General features: G+C 41.4%; 2 protein-coding genes across 2 annotated transcripts in view; one reads left to right on the top strand and one right to left on the bottom strand.

Annotated features, from left to right (window-relative positions):
- The first annotated feature begins 1,405 nt into the window (after positions 1 to 1,405).
- Positions 1,406 to 9,135, top strand: LOC103819816 (ankyrin repeat domain-containing protein 40). Its single transcript, XM_030233743.2, has 5 exons — positions 1,406 to 1,649; positions 4,204 to 4,352; positions 5,315 to 5,791; positions 6,578 to 6,759; positions 7,980 to 9,135. Exons 1-5 carry the CDS (start codon positions 1,498 to 1,500, stop codon positions 8,118 to 8,120), a joined length of 1,101 nt encoding a protein of 366 aa, XP_030089603.1. The 5' UTR covers positions 1,406 to 1,497; the 3' UTR covers positions 8,121 to 9,135.
- Positions 9,136 to 10,965: 1,830 nt separating this feature from the next.
- Positions 10,966 to 15,855, bottom strand: part of ABCC3 (ATP binding cassette subfamily C member 3) — a 47,952-nt gene continuing 43,062 nt past the window's right edge. Inside the window, exons 27-31 of the mRNA XM_030232656.2 lie at positions 14,819 to 14,965; positions 13,735 to 13,893; positions 13,199 to 13,365; positions 12,041 to 12,235; positions 10,966 to 11,411 (exon numbers count right to left, since the gene is read on the bottom strand). Of these exons, the coding sequence (XP_030088516.2) occupies positions 11,303 to 11,411; positions 12,041 to 12,235; positions 13,199 to 13,365; positions 13,735 to 13,893; positions 14,819 to 14,965 (777 nt within the window). The 3' untranslated portion in view covers positions 10,966 to 11,302. The remainder of the gene's footprint in view (positions 11,412 to 12,040; positions 12,236 to 13,198; positions 13,366 to 13,734; positions 13,894 to 14,818; positions 14,966 to 15,855) is intronic.

The following is a 15,855-nucleotide window of genomic DNA, read 5'->3' on the forward strand; positions in this document are numbered from 1 at the left end:
TTTTGTTTTCTTTTCTAGATTTGACTTCGTACTCGATATATACTGATTTCACATAGCAATTGTCAACTATTTTCCAATTGCTCAACATCGCTTTGAATGTCCTAAGTACATACAATTAATTATAATTTTAATTATATCATGTTGTTTGAAAAGCTTGAAGCCAATGTTCACAATGATCCTGTAAAACCTGCTTAGACTGACAGCAACTTTGTTCAGCATCACTGAGGACTTCACGCAAGCACCAGTTGTTACCTGAGGAGTTTCCTTTTGGAAATAGCCCCCTAATGCAGCACTGCAAGGCACCATAAACTTCTTTCAAGCTTTGCAGCTTGAAATGATTTAAGAACCCAATGGAACAGTTGAAATAGTGTGATTGAAATTAACATAGCACAAGTTATGGTATGAATTTTCAGTCAATATTCTGCAGTCTGGGTTTGGGGATGGGAGGGAAGGTGGGGTGCTAATGCTGAGAACCGGGGCAGAACTTGGGCTGTTTCAGTTTCTTTGTAATGTTCTGATTGCATCAGGGAAGCAAACCAGTACACTGGAGACCATCTACTCAGAATTCCTTCGCATGCTGCCATGGCTGGATAGAGCAACATGGAATACAAAAGTCTGAGTGAAGTTTGAAATTATTATTTTGAGTTTTTATAGTGGTAAAGATTTTACTGACTGCTCTGTAACTTGGATAAGGACAAATCCATGATGACAAAAAGCAGCTTTTCAAACCAAACCATGCAAATGGCAGGATTAACCTATAATCTTTCCAGTTGCTTTGCAGACAGATAATGATCTTTCTTTTACTTATGTTTTTTAGGGATTCTTTGACTCTGCTGAGAATGCTCATTTCCTATGCAGGACAAGAGGATGCCCCATCTCTGGAAATGTTCAAGGCCAAGCTGGATGGGGCTTGGAGCAACCTGGTTTAGCAGAAGGTTTTTCTGAATCCCTCTAGCTTCTTCAGCAGGAGGTTTTTGCACAACAGTGGTTATCATAAAGTTCTTCTTTCCTTGAGTAAAACCACTGTATAAAATTAATCTTAATGAAATTACCGCAGACACTCAGTGAGCTAGAAATATGGCCCACCCCTGGAAGTGTCCAATACCAGGCTGCATGGGGCGTCTAAATAACTCGGTGTAGTGAAAAGTGTCCCAGCCCGTGGCAGGGTGGGTGGGGAGGTGGAACGAGATGATCTTTAAGGTCCCTCCCAACACTTAACATTCGATGATTCCATAATTCACTCTATGATAAATCGAGAGCCCACAAAAACAATCACCAGAGCAAGAGACAGCACGGACGATGCATTTGTATGTCAGCTGACCAACATTCACCCGGGTCTGCCCCGTCTGGCCCGTCCCCGGGCAGCGGCCGCGCCCCGGAACCGGCTGTCGGGGCCGGGTTGTCACCGGCAATAGTGTCCCCCACGCCGGAGCACGGCGGGGGTAGCGGCGGGGGTAGCGGCGGAGGCGCGGCGCGGCCGCGGGGGTGCGGAAGGTGATGAGGGAGGCAGGCGGCTGCTGCGGGGAGATGGCGGAGCGGGAGCGGCAGGAGCGGCTAAGGGAGGCGGCGGCGCTCGGCGACGCGGAGGAGGTGCGGCGGCTCGTGGAGCTGGGGGTCGGCCTCAACTCCCAGAACGAAGTCAACGGATGGTAAGGGCGACCCCCCGAAGCCAGTGTCTCGGGGAGCTCGGCCCGGGCGGTCCCGTGCGGAGGCTGCTGCCGATTCGCTTCGCACGTGAAAGGAGAGGCGGGGTGGATTGAGGAGGAAGGAAAGGGTCGATCCACCTCCGAATACTCTGCTATGGAGCTGTCCCTATTCCAGAGAGGGTAACCAGGGCCACAAACACGCGTCCCCACTCCACCTCCTGCCCTGTCTGCCCCTTCTCCAGGTCACTGTGGACTTACTTTGTAGTGTTGGTTTTGACTTTTTTTCCCAGCTTGAGACGGTGTGGTTTGTCAGAACACAAACCTCGGCTTTACATGCTCTTGCCTAAGCAGAAATAATTATTATTAACTCAAGTTTGAAAATTATTTTCTCTTTCAAGCAGGGAACTTGTACCAGCGGTGTATACAAACACTTGGGATTTGGCATCTCATTTAGATCCACCTGAGGACATTAAAGAGAAGGCTGTTTTGTAATACACACTTGTACAAGTAACACTGTAGACATAAACACACACATAATTTTATTTGAAGGAAGATTTTAGAGGAAATGCTCAGGCATTTTTGGAGACTGTTTTCTGCAGGTTCAATTCAGCCTGTATTTACTGTGCTGTTTTGTGCTTGAAATTATAAAAAAAATGATGGGGGAACAACTTTTTGCATGGACAGATAGTTATAAGACAAGGGGGAACAGTTTTAAATTGAAAGAGGAGAGACCTAGATTAGACGTAAGGAAGAAATTCTTCCCTGTGAGGGTGGGGAAGCCCTGCCACAGGTTGCCCAGAGAAACTGGCTGTTCCTGTCCTGGAAATGTTCAAGGCTGGGTTGGACAGGGCTTGGAGCAACCTAGGAGAGTGGAAAGTGTCCTTGCCCCTGCAGGGGGTGGAATGAGATGAAGTTTAAGGTCCCTTACAACTCAAACCATTCTAGGATTCTATGACATTATAATTAAAAATAGGAAAAATTAAATTAGGAAAGGAGCAAGACTTTTAAAGATGAAAGTTCAATCAGCAGTTTTGAGACGCATGGAACACTTAACAACTTGAGCTTTAAACTGTGATTATAATTAAAGCTTGTAAAAATATAAAGCAATAGATTCAAAGGATGCTGAATTATCTTAGTGAGTGACATAAAAAACAGCCTGTCATCAGAATGAGTTTGTGTCTAAAACTGGAATTGATGAAATAAGTCTTGTAATAAAATTAATTAATTTAAAAAATAATGATCTGGTAGTTTTTAACCATGGCAATAAATGGATCTTTATTGTTGTTTAAGATTGTATAATTAAAATTTTTGCGGTGAGCTTCTTAGTATGTGTGATTCTTAGAGGTGCTGAGTACTTGTATTTTGGTTAGTATCAAGTCCGTGGGTAGATGGTTCCTCTCTGCACAGGCCATATGGAATGGCCAGGATGAATCCCAAAATGAGGCTGTGCTGTTGAGCTTTACGTGTCTTCTCTAAAAACTAAACCAGAAAAATTTTGTTCTCAATGCAAATACTACCCTGTCTGACTTTGCAATCTCTTTCTGTAAAAAAACCCCGCCAAACCAAACCAAACCAAACCAAACCAAACCACCCTTAGTGGAAAAAGCTTTTTGAAGCTGGACTTTCAACTGAAAGTTTTTTCACTTCTAAGTTTATTTATCTCTGCTTTATTTTATATAATTCTTAAAAAATAAATAAACAATTTGGAGAAGGGTTGAGCCTGTTCATTTTCCTGAAGAATTTCCTTCAGCTGGAGCTAGAGCATTAAAATATAAAAGCTAGCGAAGGGTCAAATATCACTAGAACATGGGGTAGGAAAGAATGGTACAACTCTATAGCAAGTCAATGTGTGAGTCTATAAGTACTTAATACACACACTAAATAAGAACTGAGCACTAAGCAGCTTTTATGTTTCCTTAATATGTTTCTCTAGTCAGAAACTACAAATAATAATTTGAAAATGCAGAAAAGGGATTCGTTCTGTGCATTGCTTACAGATTGCAGAAAATTAGTTGTCTGTAGATCTAAGTCAAGTAATTACTGATGCAGCAAATGGCAACTGAGCAAAGAACTGTTCTTAGAAATTATGCTTACAATATTTTAAATGTAATTTACTTGCCAGAAAGTGCAAGTAGTTGTGCTGGCAGCATTAATTAAAGAGTACATATCCTAGGGAGATACCAGTAATAGATCACATATACACAAACACAAGTATTCTAAGTACAGCTGATTCTTTCAAAGATTAAAATATCATACACAAACCTTACTTTCATATTTTTTTTCCAGTAGCCTAAAGACCGTAACCTAAGAAAAGATAAATTGAAAAGATCCTGAACTTTGAAAATACTATTGCAGTAAAGAGCATTGGAGCAAAGAGAAAATTACATCAGCAGATGCCATTGCAGACTCCCAGTCCAGGGCAAATTTCCAATGAAGTTAGCAACTCAATCCTATTTTACATGTACATAGAGTGTTCTTCTCATAGGCAGCAAGAATGAGTGGAAACAAATCTGCTATAACTCAGATTTGACACAGCATTCATATTTTCCATGTGCAGGACCTGTTTGCACTGGGCCTGCAAGCGGAACCATGTGGCGGTCGTGGCTTATCTGCTGCATGCTGGGGCTGACAAGGACATCCTGACAAAGAAAGGGGAGAGGCCAGCCCAGTTAACATCCAAGAGAGAGATCAGGAAGATGTTGGGAGGTAACCTACAGTGACTGTGCCATATGATCATCAAAGATTGGTGAAAGGGTGTTCAAAGCATGCATGCTCCAATCTTTGTTTTGCATGTGAAGATATTGTGATTGGATTTTAGTATTAGGACTGGCTTTCTAAAGTGTTTACAAGGTAAGAAAACAAAGTTCTAAGTAAAGGAGATTACCAATAAATTCCATACCCAGCTAGCCAAACTTTTTTCAAAACACTGGAAATTTAGAAAAACTGTGTTTTGAGGAATGCTGTGTGCCAGGTAGATGCAGTTTCCAGTTTTCAGGACAGCAGGAGAAAAATCTCTGTAGGAAGGTCTTCTATGAGCAACACCCGATTTTCCTCATGTTCTATGTTGGATAAATCAAAAATTAGCAGCCCAGATAAATGGCTCATTAAAAGACATTGCTAGAGCATCTCTATCGTGCTTTGTAACTGCTGGAAACAGAGCAGGTTTTGCTGATGGAGGTGATAAGTAATTTGAAATGTGGCTGATTAACAATGTCTTGTCTCTCTGGTGTACTCCCGTGTCTGGTTTTGTTTTCATTGTTGTCTCTCCCAGCTGTTGAATGGGTAATCCTGCAGCTCTCCCAGTACTGCATGTTCCCTTTATACTCTACCTTAATATGAAACAACATATGACCCTTTGTTTTTCATTGACTGCTACATTATGAAGATGACAGCATTATTCCACCAGAGACTGTGTTACAATAATCTGTACAGATTAAAACAAGCCAAAATAGCAGTACTGCAGTGTTTGGAAGGAATTAGCACCCCCAGAATTATTAGAATCAGACTCAGCTTTTATGGCAACACCTGAGCATTCTGTTTATTGTAGGGAAAAAAGACATGGTGCTCCCTAATGCATCTTTTAACCTGTGATGCTTTTAACATTGCATTCCCAAAAAAAAAGAAACCAAAAATCAGTCTTGGAGTATGTTGTTTGGTTTGTTTTACAGTGGAAGATGAACTCCCAGACTTAAAGCAAGATTCAGATCTGCCAATCATCCCCAATTACCTGGCTAACCCACCTTTCCCATATGTTTACAACACCTCGAGTACCAGCATTCCAGATCCTACCCTGAATGGGAATCTCTCACACTTGGAACCACAAGACACCAACTCTCCATCTGTACTTGACTTGGACACCTGCGGACGAGCACGAGCACCTTTGCAGCCTGGGAACGCGGCTCCTGAGGTGCCTCCCAACAGGGACATCCCACCCCTGCCTCAAGGGTCGGCTGGGCCATCACACCCAAATCCTGTCCTCCAGAGAGCTCCTGTTTACCAGGGGTCAGTGTCTTGGGGCAGAAGTCCCTCTTTGCCAGCAGGATCCAACCAGTCCCTACCTCAGCAAGGGAACAGCTGCTGCATGGGACCTGTGCCAGCCTTTCAGCCTGTTTTCTTCACAGGAGCTTTTCCACTTAACATGCAAGGTAACACCAAAAATCTCTTCTGGCTTTGTGTTGATCTTCTGACACCTTGGGCAGTGCAGACAAATTATGTGTTTCCAGAGACTTTCAGATTGCCATGCTTAGGCATTCAGAAAACATTTGAAGGGAATGAAGTAGGCAGATATGCTGTTTCTGCTAGAACTGTTTTTGATGTAAACATTTGCTGTGTCAATTGCTACAAAACCATAGAGACACCAGGGTAATCTAATTCTCTAAATAGCATAGTCCAAGCTGCAAATACAGATCATGAGCAAGAAGCCAGTGAGCTCAAGAGAACCTCACATAGCTCAGTCTGCACTGAGCTGTTCTTGGACCTGCCTGTTCTGCAGGGAAACTTTGCCTACCCAGAGAGGGAAACCTGGAATTCCAGTTACCATTAATAATTTTGTTCTTCAAGTAAAAGGCAATCTGATACCATGAGGTAGCAATTCAAAATGAACTGAGAGCAAGAAATACCAATAAAAGCAATCTTGGATTGCTCAGGAAATTGATAACCAGTATTCATATGTGCGCCCATGCATACATACATTGCATTAGATTTGCTATGATTTTTTTCATATAGTTTGATGAAAATCAATCTAATTAAAACTGTTGTCATACACAGTTTTAATTCCAGCTTTTGCTTTCTGAGTACTCATGTATTCCTACCAGTGACACAAACGACATTAATAGAACATAGAAATACCTGGAAGTTGTTATAGAGACATTGTTTCCAATTCCTTTGTACCTATTCCTATGTCTATTGATGTGACTTTTTATTTCTAATAGAACTGGTCCTTAAAGTGAGAATACAAACCCCTAATCTTAGAGAAAATGACTTCATTGAAATTGAACTGGACAGACAAGAACTGACCTACAAAGAGCTGCTCCGAGTGAGTTGCCGTGAGCTGGGTGTGAACCCTGAGCACGTCCAGAAGATCAGAAAATTACCAAATACAATATTAAGAAAGGTAAGAGCTCTACCTTTTGAAGTGCAGCAACCTAAAAAAGAGATTTTTAGGTTACTGGTATAAAGGAATAATTTGTTGGTCACCTGCATGGGCCCGTGTTGGAAAAAAAAAAACAACCAAAAATGAAAAATCTCTGCTCAGCTTGCAACACTCAGCACTTGTTTGGGATTTCTTCAGTAAAAAGCTTCTCAAATTTCTTGCTCACCTCCTTTCATAACCATTTGCTGCTGGACCCATTTAATATCTGATTTTTTTTTCCTCTGTTGTAAAATTCACTATGACACAACACCACTGTCAGCTGCCAAGAGCATTTAAAAGGCCTGCAGAGCTCCACCAAGCTCTGTGAGTTCAGGAATGCCTAGCTGCAGTCCTTGCACAGCGGTGTTTTTCAGGGTTCCTCTGAACATAGTTGTCCTTCCTTCAGTGACATTTACCCTGTAGCCAACAGAGAAGGGACTTGTTGACCTGTTTGACCAACTCACCACAGACCCTTCTTTCACTCTCAAATCCTTATAGAGTATTGTTGGCGTCACTGTGTAGGGCAAATCTGATTAGGAACAGATTAACATACTTCACTCTGCTGCACCTTCACTGACTATAGGATGTCTTACTCTGCGTTAGTCAAAAAGTGGAGAGAAAAAACACAAGCAATTCTGTCGCTTTCCAACTTATTGTTGAAAAATCTTTTTATTTTCATCTCTAATCACTTCAGGCTCTCAGGTAAGACTTCAGGACCCCTACTGTTCCTGCAGTGACACAAACCTGACTCCGTGTACTGCTGTTGGCAGCAGAGAACACCTGCAGGGGCTCAGAGTGGCCTTGCTGGGTAGTTCTGAAAGAAGCCATGCAAGCCATGAAGGTCCATATGCAGGACCTCCTTGGGTAGATGCAAGCATCAATTCATCAACATCTAAGAATTAGCAAGGGGAAAAAAAAAAGAGGATTTGGGTGCCATGCAGTAGATCTTGCAAGTAGAATCCCACTCATCACTTGCACTCACTGTCAGTGTTGCATTCCTTCTAAAAATAGATGGAATAGTTGAATAGGACCCCAGAGTAAATACAAGATGCAACAGGGTATTTGCTTTCCAGTTCACTGTAAAGAACTGTCAGAGTTATGAATAAATACATACCTTGTGTTAGTATGAGCTTATTATTTTAACTTACCTCTGCAAAATGAACTGACACTATCACCTAACTCCTTATTGTATTTGTTTAAAGGACAAGGATGTTGCAAGGCTACAAGATTTCCAAGAACTGGAGCTTGTTCTAACAGTAAGCGACAAAAACTCCTTTTTCAGAGTCCCAACACTTTCTGAACAGAGTGGGTATAACAAGAAGGCGTCAGAACTTACATACTAATGAAAGGAAAACCAAAATATTTTTATCTTTCGTTTTACAATTGTGTTTGAAAAACAGTACCCATAAGGGCTAATGATGTGAAAAAAATCTATTTTGTTAACTGTGAAATAAACTGAAGTGGTTATGCACATTTAAAGTTCTAGTTACTCTAAGAGCAGTGAGTCTGGTATAAAAGTAGCTCAATGCACAGGAAGTATTGGAAGAACTATCTGTTAATGCAACACTTCCTTACAAAAAGATTATTAAATACTGCAGAGTTAGCAGCTCTCAGGGAAAGGCTCACCTTAAGCTGTTCTAATAATTTGTTTGCTATAAAATAGCAGAGGTATGCAAGCTAAAGAACCTGCCATGAAGCTGATTTAATATTTCTAATGAGTCCATTACCATCAATATTCTCTTTTTAGATTATGTTTATTAAATCCTGTCTTACTTAGAGGGAAAAAAGCCAGAAGGGTTTACATCTGTGGAAGCACAAAACTATGTCAAGTTTAAATTCTATCAAGTGACTTATAGTGATTTCTTAATTCCTGTTTACTTTTCCCTATTTCTCAGGTTGAAAATAAAAGTGACAGTAATTATCCAAATAATAAATATGCTCTCAACCAAAATCCCTTTTAGTGTTGTCTGTTAATATATACATGAGTAACTGACATGTAATGACATGTGCAATTTAATATACTCTTTTTATTACTGTGTTCACATTTCTTCAATGCTGCTTTAATTTCCCCTTTTAAAAGCACATAAAATGTAATTTTATTTTCCTTTGACCTCTACATTTCTGAGAAAAAATTGCATCTTGAACCTATAAAGTTACCTGTGTAAAAAGAAACTAGTGAAGTACCCAGGGTTTTCTGGGCTGATAATCAAACTTGATGTTCCTATGCAATGTATTTTCTTTTTTTCACTGTGACTTGTGTTTACCCGTGCAGTTTACTGAAAAGAAAATCACAATTTCTTAAAATTCAGAATTTGACTACTTTGCTGTGAAATTCTTGAATAAAGAAATTGAAAAGTATTTAAGAGCTGAATTTTATCTGATTTTTTTAGGATTTTAGTATTTAGTCACTTGAATTTGAGGAAGATTTCTACTCTGCTAGGCCACATGAAAAGCAGGTGCTGTGGATTAGATGAATAAACTAAAGTATGAGATGTAACAGGCAAACAGAATGTACCAAACTGGTCTGAGTTTTCCTGTTTCTTCACCTTCCCCCCAGTTTCTTTGGAAACTACGGCTGCCAAAGGAATTTATCTTTTGTCTTGTGTCAGAGTTCAGAGCCTGAGCAGGCTGTGCAGTGTCCATGCAGCTGCTGGGGGCAGTCCTGGGCTGAGTCCCTGTGCCTGGAGCTGGGGACCGAGCACAGCCTCCACCTGTCCTGGGGGCTGTGGCAGGTAAGGGACAGCAGCTGCCTGTGTCACCGCCAGTCCAGTGGAGCTGTCCCCAGAGCACCCTCCAAGGCTCGCTGCCTACAGCTCGTGGAAGCGCTTGGAGCACAGGGACTGAGCACACCAGAGGGAGCTCCCAACCTGCTGAGCACCCGGCCGGGGCTCAGCTGCCAGCACAGATCCCTGCTAACACCTGAATTCTCTTTGTGCCCAGTCACCTCACTGAAGCTCAGTCTCCCCAGATGAATACAGAAGGTTTTGCCACACTGAAAAAGCCTTTTCTGCAAAGTGCCAGAGGTCAAACATAGTCCCAATCATTGATAATATCTGGTTTTATACTAGATTATTGGTGGAATATTAAGTTCTCTGTAATGGAATAATGAAATTGTCATTCCTCATGTCACCCTGGCTGCTGCCTTCTCCCCAGCACAGGATGGTTCAAGCACTGGCTGAATCCAGGACGACTCAGAGTTAACCAGTAAGATCCCCCCTAAAGGAAAGCTCAGCTGTTGGGGCAGCAACCTTGCACAGGTGCTGATTCCTATCTGTGCATTCCAAGGAATATTTTTATACCTTGTGCAGTTTATACCAGGAAGATACTATTAACACTCCCTAATCCCATCAGTGTATAACCATTACATTCTGTGTGTGATAAATAATTCATTACTTTGTGCTCTGCTATATGAAATATTAATGTTTAATAAATGCTTGGCTGCAGATTTGGTTTTCTATTTAAGAAGTATAATCTGTAATAATTAACAAATTATTATTTTTGTCGTCTCAAAATTTTTCTGTGCTTTCCTTCTGGTAAAACATAGGTACTTTTTCTTGCTGGGTGGTTTTCTGGAGTGCTTAATCTAAGACACAAACAACTAAAGTGAAAGAGGTTCTAGCAGATTCTAGCAGCAAATGCTGTTTGAACTCAGGCCTTCTTTTATCTCAAGAGGCCTAATTATCAATATAAAATAGGTAATTATTTCTGCAAAACAAATCACCCATTATTTCAGATGATTAAGTGTTGAACAAGATAAACTAAATATCTGTCTCAGCATGCACGTTCAGCTTAATTGAAGACTTATTCTTAGTGACTTCCTACCCAAAGACATACAGCAAATTTCTGATACCTCTGGTCCAATCGTGTCCCTGTGAGCTAGTGTGGGGTCTACTGAACTGGAAAAAAATCTGTGTAGTTAATGTTTTATGAAGCTATTTGTAGGTTTAGCTTTAAATACATGTTGCTCCATAGGCTGAAGAAGAATTTTATAATGCCAAAGTTGCCCTGGACAGGGATCCTAAAGGTCCCAAGGACTCCCTTGTCCTGGGGGAAATATTGAAAGGAATAGGTTGGAACCACTCAGAGATTACACAGCATTTCACTGTTTCTCAGCTGAGTCAGCTTAACTAGGCCTGTCTTTTCACTTCAAATCCTATGAATCCTTATGCAGAAAACACACAACTCAGGTGTATTTTGTACCATTAATATAATTTACTAATTATAAACCTGAATGCAGTACATAATTGTGCTGTGGTACATACATTTTTCTTGGCAGAATATTTGTCTTTCTTCAGGAAAAAAACATGAAATAAAATACTTTATGTATATAGAAAATATTTTAAAATGTAAAATTTACTTCCTGGTCCTTATAATGGTAAAATTCTTTGTTCACATATCACAAGTTGACTCTACTACAAAACCTGTTTTGTAAATTACAGTACATTCACAAGTCACTTTTGTGGCAAGTCAGTAATATTAAAAAAAAAAAACAACCCACCAAACCAAAACCCAAGGGGTCTTCTCTTCAAGCCAGTCCAGCATCTTTGGCCATACTGTAAAAAATACCTTTTGCTGCTATAAGGTTTGCAGGTGTGTCAAATTCAGCTATGGTCCCATTGTCTAGAACAAGAACCCTGTACAAAACAAAAGATGGTGGGGGGGGAAAGATGTGTCAGAAAATTCCTCACAAGGGATGCAGTACCTGTTTGTGTCACAAAGCAAACTTCTCTAATCTTTGCCTTGCTTTTGTTTTCTTCAATCATTTTCACATGTTAAAACACAACAGATGATAAACATTCTCCCTGAGCTGCTGCTTGACTAAAAAGTTAGAGGACAGTCACTGTCTCCCAGGGGCAAGTAGAGGGGAAAAAAAGCATCTGAAACTGAAACCATAGTTCCAGAAAGCCAAGGAGATAAAGGCTCATGAAGAATAGTAATATATTTTCAAGTAATTAAATTGGCATGCTGTTAGTGAAGAAGTTACAGCAGCTGCTGGTTTAGAAAGGTTCCATAAGCTTCCAGACAGTCTCAGGAGTGTCCCTGGGCAGTGTCCCCTGCACAGCTCTGGTTTCTGAATATAGAACCTGTTTCCTATGCCAAGAGAGGCAAAGTCAGGGCTGGAAATTCTGAGATGATATAGCACATCATTGCTTACACACTGCCTGACAAGAGAACCAGTGTTCATGTCTGGAGACAAACCAGACCCTTTGAAGTGCTGCTTCACATCCCCATGAGCCCACCACGCGCTACTCAGAGATCTTACCTGGTGTAATCCATGATTGTGTTCAGCCTGTGGGCAATGGTCAGCACCGTGCAGTCCACAAACTGTGTCCGAATGGTCATCTGGATGAGGTCATCTGTCTCCAGGTCAATGGCAGCCGTGGCTTCATCCAGGATCAGGATCCTGGTTTTGCGCAGGAGAGCTCTGGCCAGGCACACAAGCTGCCTCTGGCCAACACTGAAAGCACAGAGAGCCTTTCACTGTCCCCAGCTCCCCAGTGCTCACAGCCAGTTGTGCTCAGCAGGTCACTCACAGTGGTACCCAAAAACCCCTGAAATATTTTGCAAGCTGTCTGTTCTGTCAGCCCTATAGCTGACACATGCAGGCTGCAGCATGCCTACACTAACAGTGATAGTATCACTTACTGCCTGGCCCTGTACTGGCAGAGCCACCAAGTGTGCCTTTTATCACTGTGACAAAAGCCAGGGTAGCTAATGTAACATTTCTGCCCAAGCTTTCAGAAACGCTCAAAGTTCTGATAACACTGAGCATGTGCAAACTTAGGAAAAACAAAATAAAAAGGAAGAAAAAATGTTATGAGGCTGGAAGTCCTTTCTACCATATAAAATAAAATATATACATATATCTGAGCAACCCAGACTTCCTCCCCTGCCACAAACATAGCCCAGACTCAGTCTCTGATTGTCTGCAGCATGAGGAAGGAGCCAAACATTCATCACAGGCAATCTGGCAACACCACAGCCTTAAAAGCCAATGAAGCATATCAGAACTTGGCATTTTATCATCCCCAGTCCTGTCTTCATGGGCCTTTCAAATAATAATGGAAAATAAACATTGCTAAAGTGTCAGGCGGAGAACTCTTACTCAACACCGTAGTAACGTTATCATGGCATTCCCTTCCTACCAAAATGTGTTTAAGGGGCTGCCTGTCCCTAACATCCTGCCATCCTAAAACTTCTTTCTGACAAGATGGGATTTGGGTTTGAGAGAAGAATCAGATCATTTCAGGAGAGGCAGAAGAGGAGGCAAATGTTTGAACATTGGTGGCTTTCTTGGAACAGAAACAGGTGCCTGAATCATTTCAGATATGACAGACCAATGTCAGCCTGTGCTCAGGTGTCGGCCCCTGTCACAGCTGAATGACAGCTCAGTGTATGTTCTAGTCAAGGCATTCCTTACCTAAGATTCTCTCCACCCTCTGAGCACTCATAGTCCAGCATGGATGGCTGATTGCTGACAAACCTCTTCAAATGAGACAGTTCAAGTGCTTTCCATATTTCTTCATCTGAATACTTATTAAATGGGTCCAGATTCATTCTCAGTGTTCCAGAAAACAGGACAGGATCCTGGATATAAACCCAATTTTTAATTAGACAAGTGCTTTAGCTGTTTTAAGCACAGATACTACAGGCTCCCACTTCAAGGTATCCATTGCATTGCAGGTAGGCTACCTCCCAATCCCATCCTCTCTGAAAATACTTTACATCATACACTTCAAACTCAACTTTCAGCTCTAAAGATGGTTTATCCTAAATCTTTTTTTATCACCCAGCTTATAAGGTGGCGGGATAGGACCAGTTAAAGTATAAATAGTTTGTTTTTCTGAAACAATTTTCTGAGTGTAACAAAACATTTTCCTCTTTGGATAAACCATTATTTATGGTTTGTTAAGCTGCTAGAAAACAGTCCTTCATTGTGACACACAGAAACAGTACCTGAGGAATAATTGTTAGCCTTGATCGAAGGTCATGGAGACCAATTTCTGAAATTTTCACGCCATCAATTTTAATTTCCCCTTTTACAGCTTCCAGGATCCGAAAGAGGCAGAGTGTCATGGAGGACTTCCCTGCACCAGTTCTGCCAACAATTCCAATCTACAACAAATTGCAGGTTTAACAACAAAGCACATAGTTTAGAAGAAAACAACACCCAACAAAAAAACTCCCAAACAACCCCCCGGATTCTTCTAAGAGGTTTGACTGAGGATCTGAATCTAAGAAAGAATGTCCCATCCTTCCCTACAAACCCTGGGTACACTGTGATGTACTTATTGCCATTCCTGTAGTTGGAATGATATTCCATATAAATATCACATGTCACGAATAAAATGAATAACACAGGCCTAGAGCCATCCTACATAAATTTGGGTGATTTGGGACACCTATGGTAGGTCCAGTCACTCAAGGAAAGAAATAAAGTCTCTCTAAGGGCAATTCCCACTTTATGGTAAGCACGTGTATTTCCATGCCAGAAGGATGCTGTCATCCTGTCTGCTTAGAACAAGGGCAATTCTATTTTTTAGCAATAGCCTGTTCAGGAAAGGACTTTCCCATGCTAATTATCCAGTCTCCAGCAGGCAAACCTCAGAACTTTCCATCAAAGCATGAAGAAATGAATCTCCCAGAATAAAAGCAATTTCCTGATTAAGGAAGCAAAGAATACCATTTCCTTCCATGCCAAAAATTTCACAGAGGAAGTCAAAGAGAAGAAAAAGCTGGAATTCCTTTTCCAATCTGCACTGCTTCAGAAAAGCATTCTTGTCACTGAATTTTTGTCACTTGCGTTGGTGCCTTCTGCATGGCATACGGGAGCCTGTTGCTAAATGAACTGGAAAGTCCAGAAAGTCCCATGCAATTCACTCTACTGCTTTCCAGCCAGGATGCTGGCACATGGACAGCACAGGTGTCACTGCTGGCTCCTGCACTGGCATCAGTGTTCCTCTAGACCCTCTCCTCTACTCCACAGTTGTCACTGGAGGCCCAGAGCAAAGTTCTATCAGACATTCAGCTGGTAACTCACCTTTTCCCCACCATGCACTTGGAGGTTTAGATCCTTCAGCACCAGATCTAGGCCCTTCCTGTACCTCACTGAATAATTCACAAACTCCAGTTCTCCCTTGGATGGCCAGTTTTCTGGGGGCCTCTTGCCCTCAATGATCCAGGGAGCCTGAGGAAAACAGAAGTCAGAAATGCTTCACATAGGTTTGAGAAAAAATAATTCATGCTCAGAATAAAAGCATTTTATCTGATAAATGAAATCTCCATCATCAAATAAACTTATAATAATGGGGAAAAAACATGGGGTCCTAAGTATCCACCCATCTGTCTTTGTTGTGAAGTTAACAGGAAAAAACTCTGAGCACAGAGGGATGAATTCTCAATGGATATGAATATTTTCCCATCAACTTTAACAGAACACTGCCAGTTTTCTGCCAGCTCAAGCTATGGTTTGTAACACATATCACACATCTTGTCTAGCTACCTTTTTTGTTCCAGGTTAAATATTTGATCTCCAGAACTGCAGCTCTCCTCTTTTTCTTAATTCTTAGTGTGCACATAGGACTAACAAACCAGTGTGTCCAGAGAGCAACTTTCCTGGAACAGCTCCATCTGCCAGCTTCAGAAGTCTCTGGCAGCATAGGTAGGCAATTGTATGATTTCCTGGATTAGCAGTACAGTGTTCCTAAAGATGATTTCTCATGGGAGTTGAGGACTGATTAAGTTGATTAAATAGAAGTACTATTGAAAACATGTGTAAGATCTGATAATTGTACTGCAGCTCTGCTCATGAGCAGGACCATGGCACCAGCCACGCAGGTGAGACTGTGCATCAAACACTTCAAACACAAAGGGATCAATATCTGATGTGAAACTCATCTCCTGTGCTATAGCCACTCACAATAGCAGAAAATGAGGTGCTAAGCACAGGCTGCATGACAGCAATAATAATTTGGAGCAATGATAGAATAAATTACAGTTCAGAGCATGACATTTGTTCAGGTTAAATGATAACTCTCAGAGCAGGAACCATCTCTCAAGAGCCTCAAGAAAGACCTT

This window comes from Serinus canaria, chromosome 18, assembly GCF_022539315.1.
Source record: "Serinus canaria isolate serCan28SL12 chromosome 18, serCan2020, whole genome shotgun sequence".
In the NCBI taxonomy this organism is placed as follows: domain Eukaryota; kingdom Metazoa; phylum Chordata; class Aves; order Passeriformes; family Fringillidae; genus Serinus; species Serinus canaria.

Excerpts from the sequence above, each read along its gene's own strand:
- LOC103819816 (XM_030233743.2), top strand. The coding sequence starts at position 1,498 with ATGAGGGAGGCAGGCGGCTGCTGCGGGGAGATGGCGGAGCGGGAGCGG. Across the intron at positions 1,650-4,203 it reads CAGAACGAAGTCAACGGATG|GACCTGTTTGCACTGGGCCT; the intron begins GTAAGGGCGACC and ends TTCCATGTGCAG. Across the intron at positions 4,353-5,314 it reads GATCAGGAAGATGTTGGGAG|TGGAAGATGAACTCCCAGAC; the intron begins GTAACCTACAGT and ends TTTGTTTTACAG.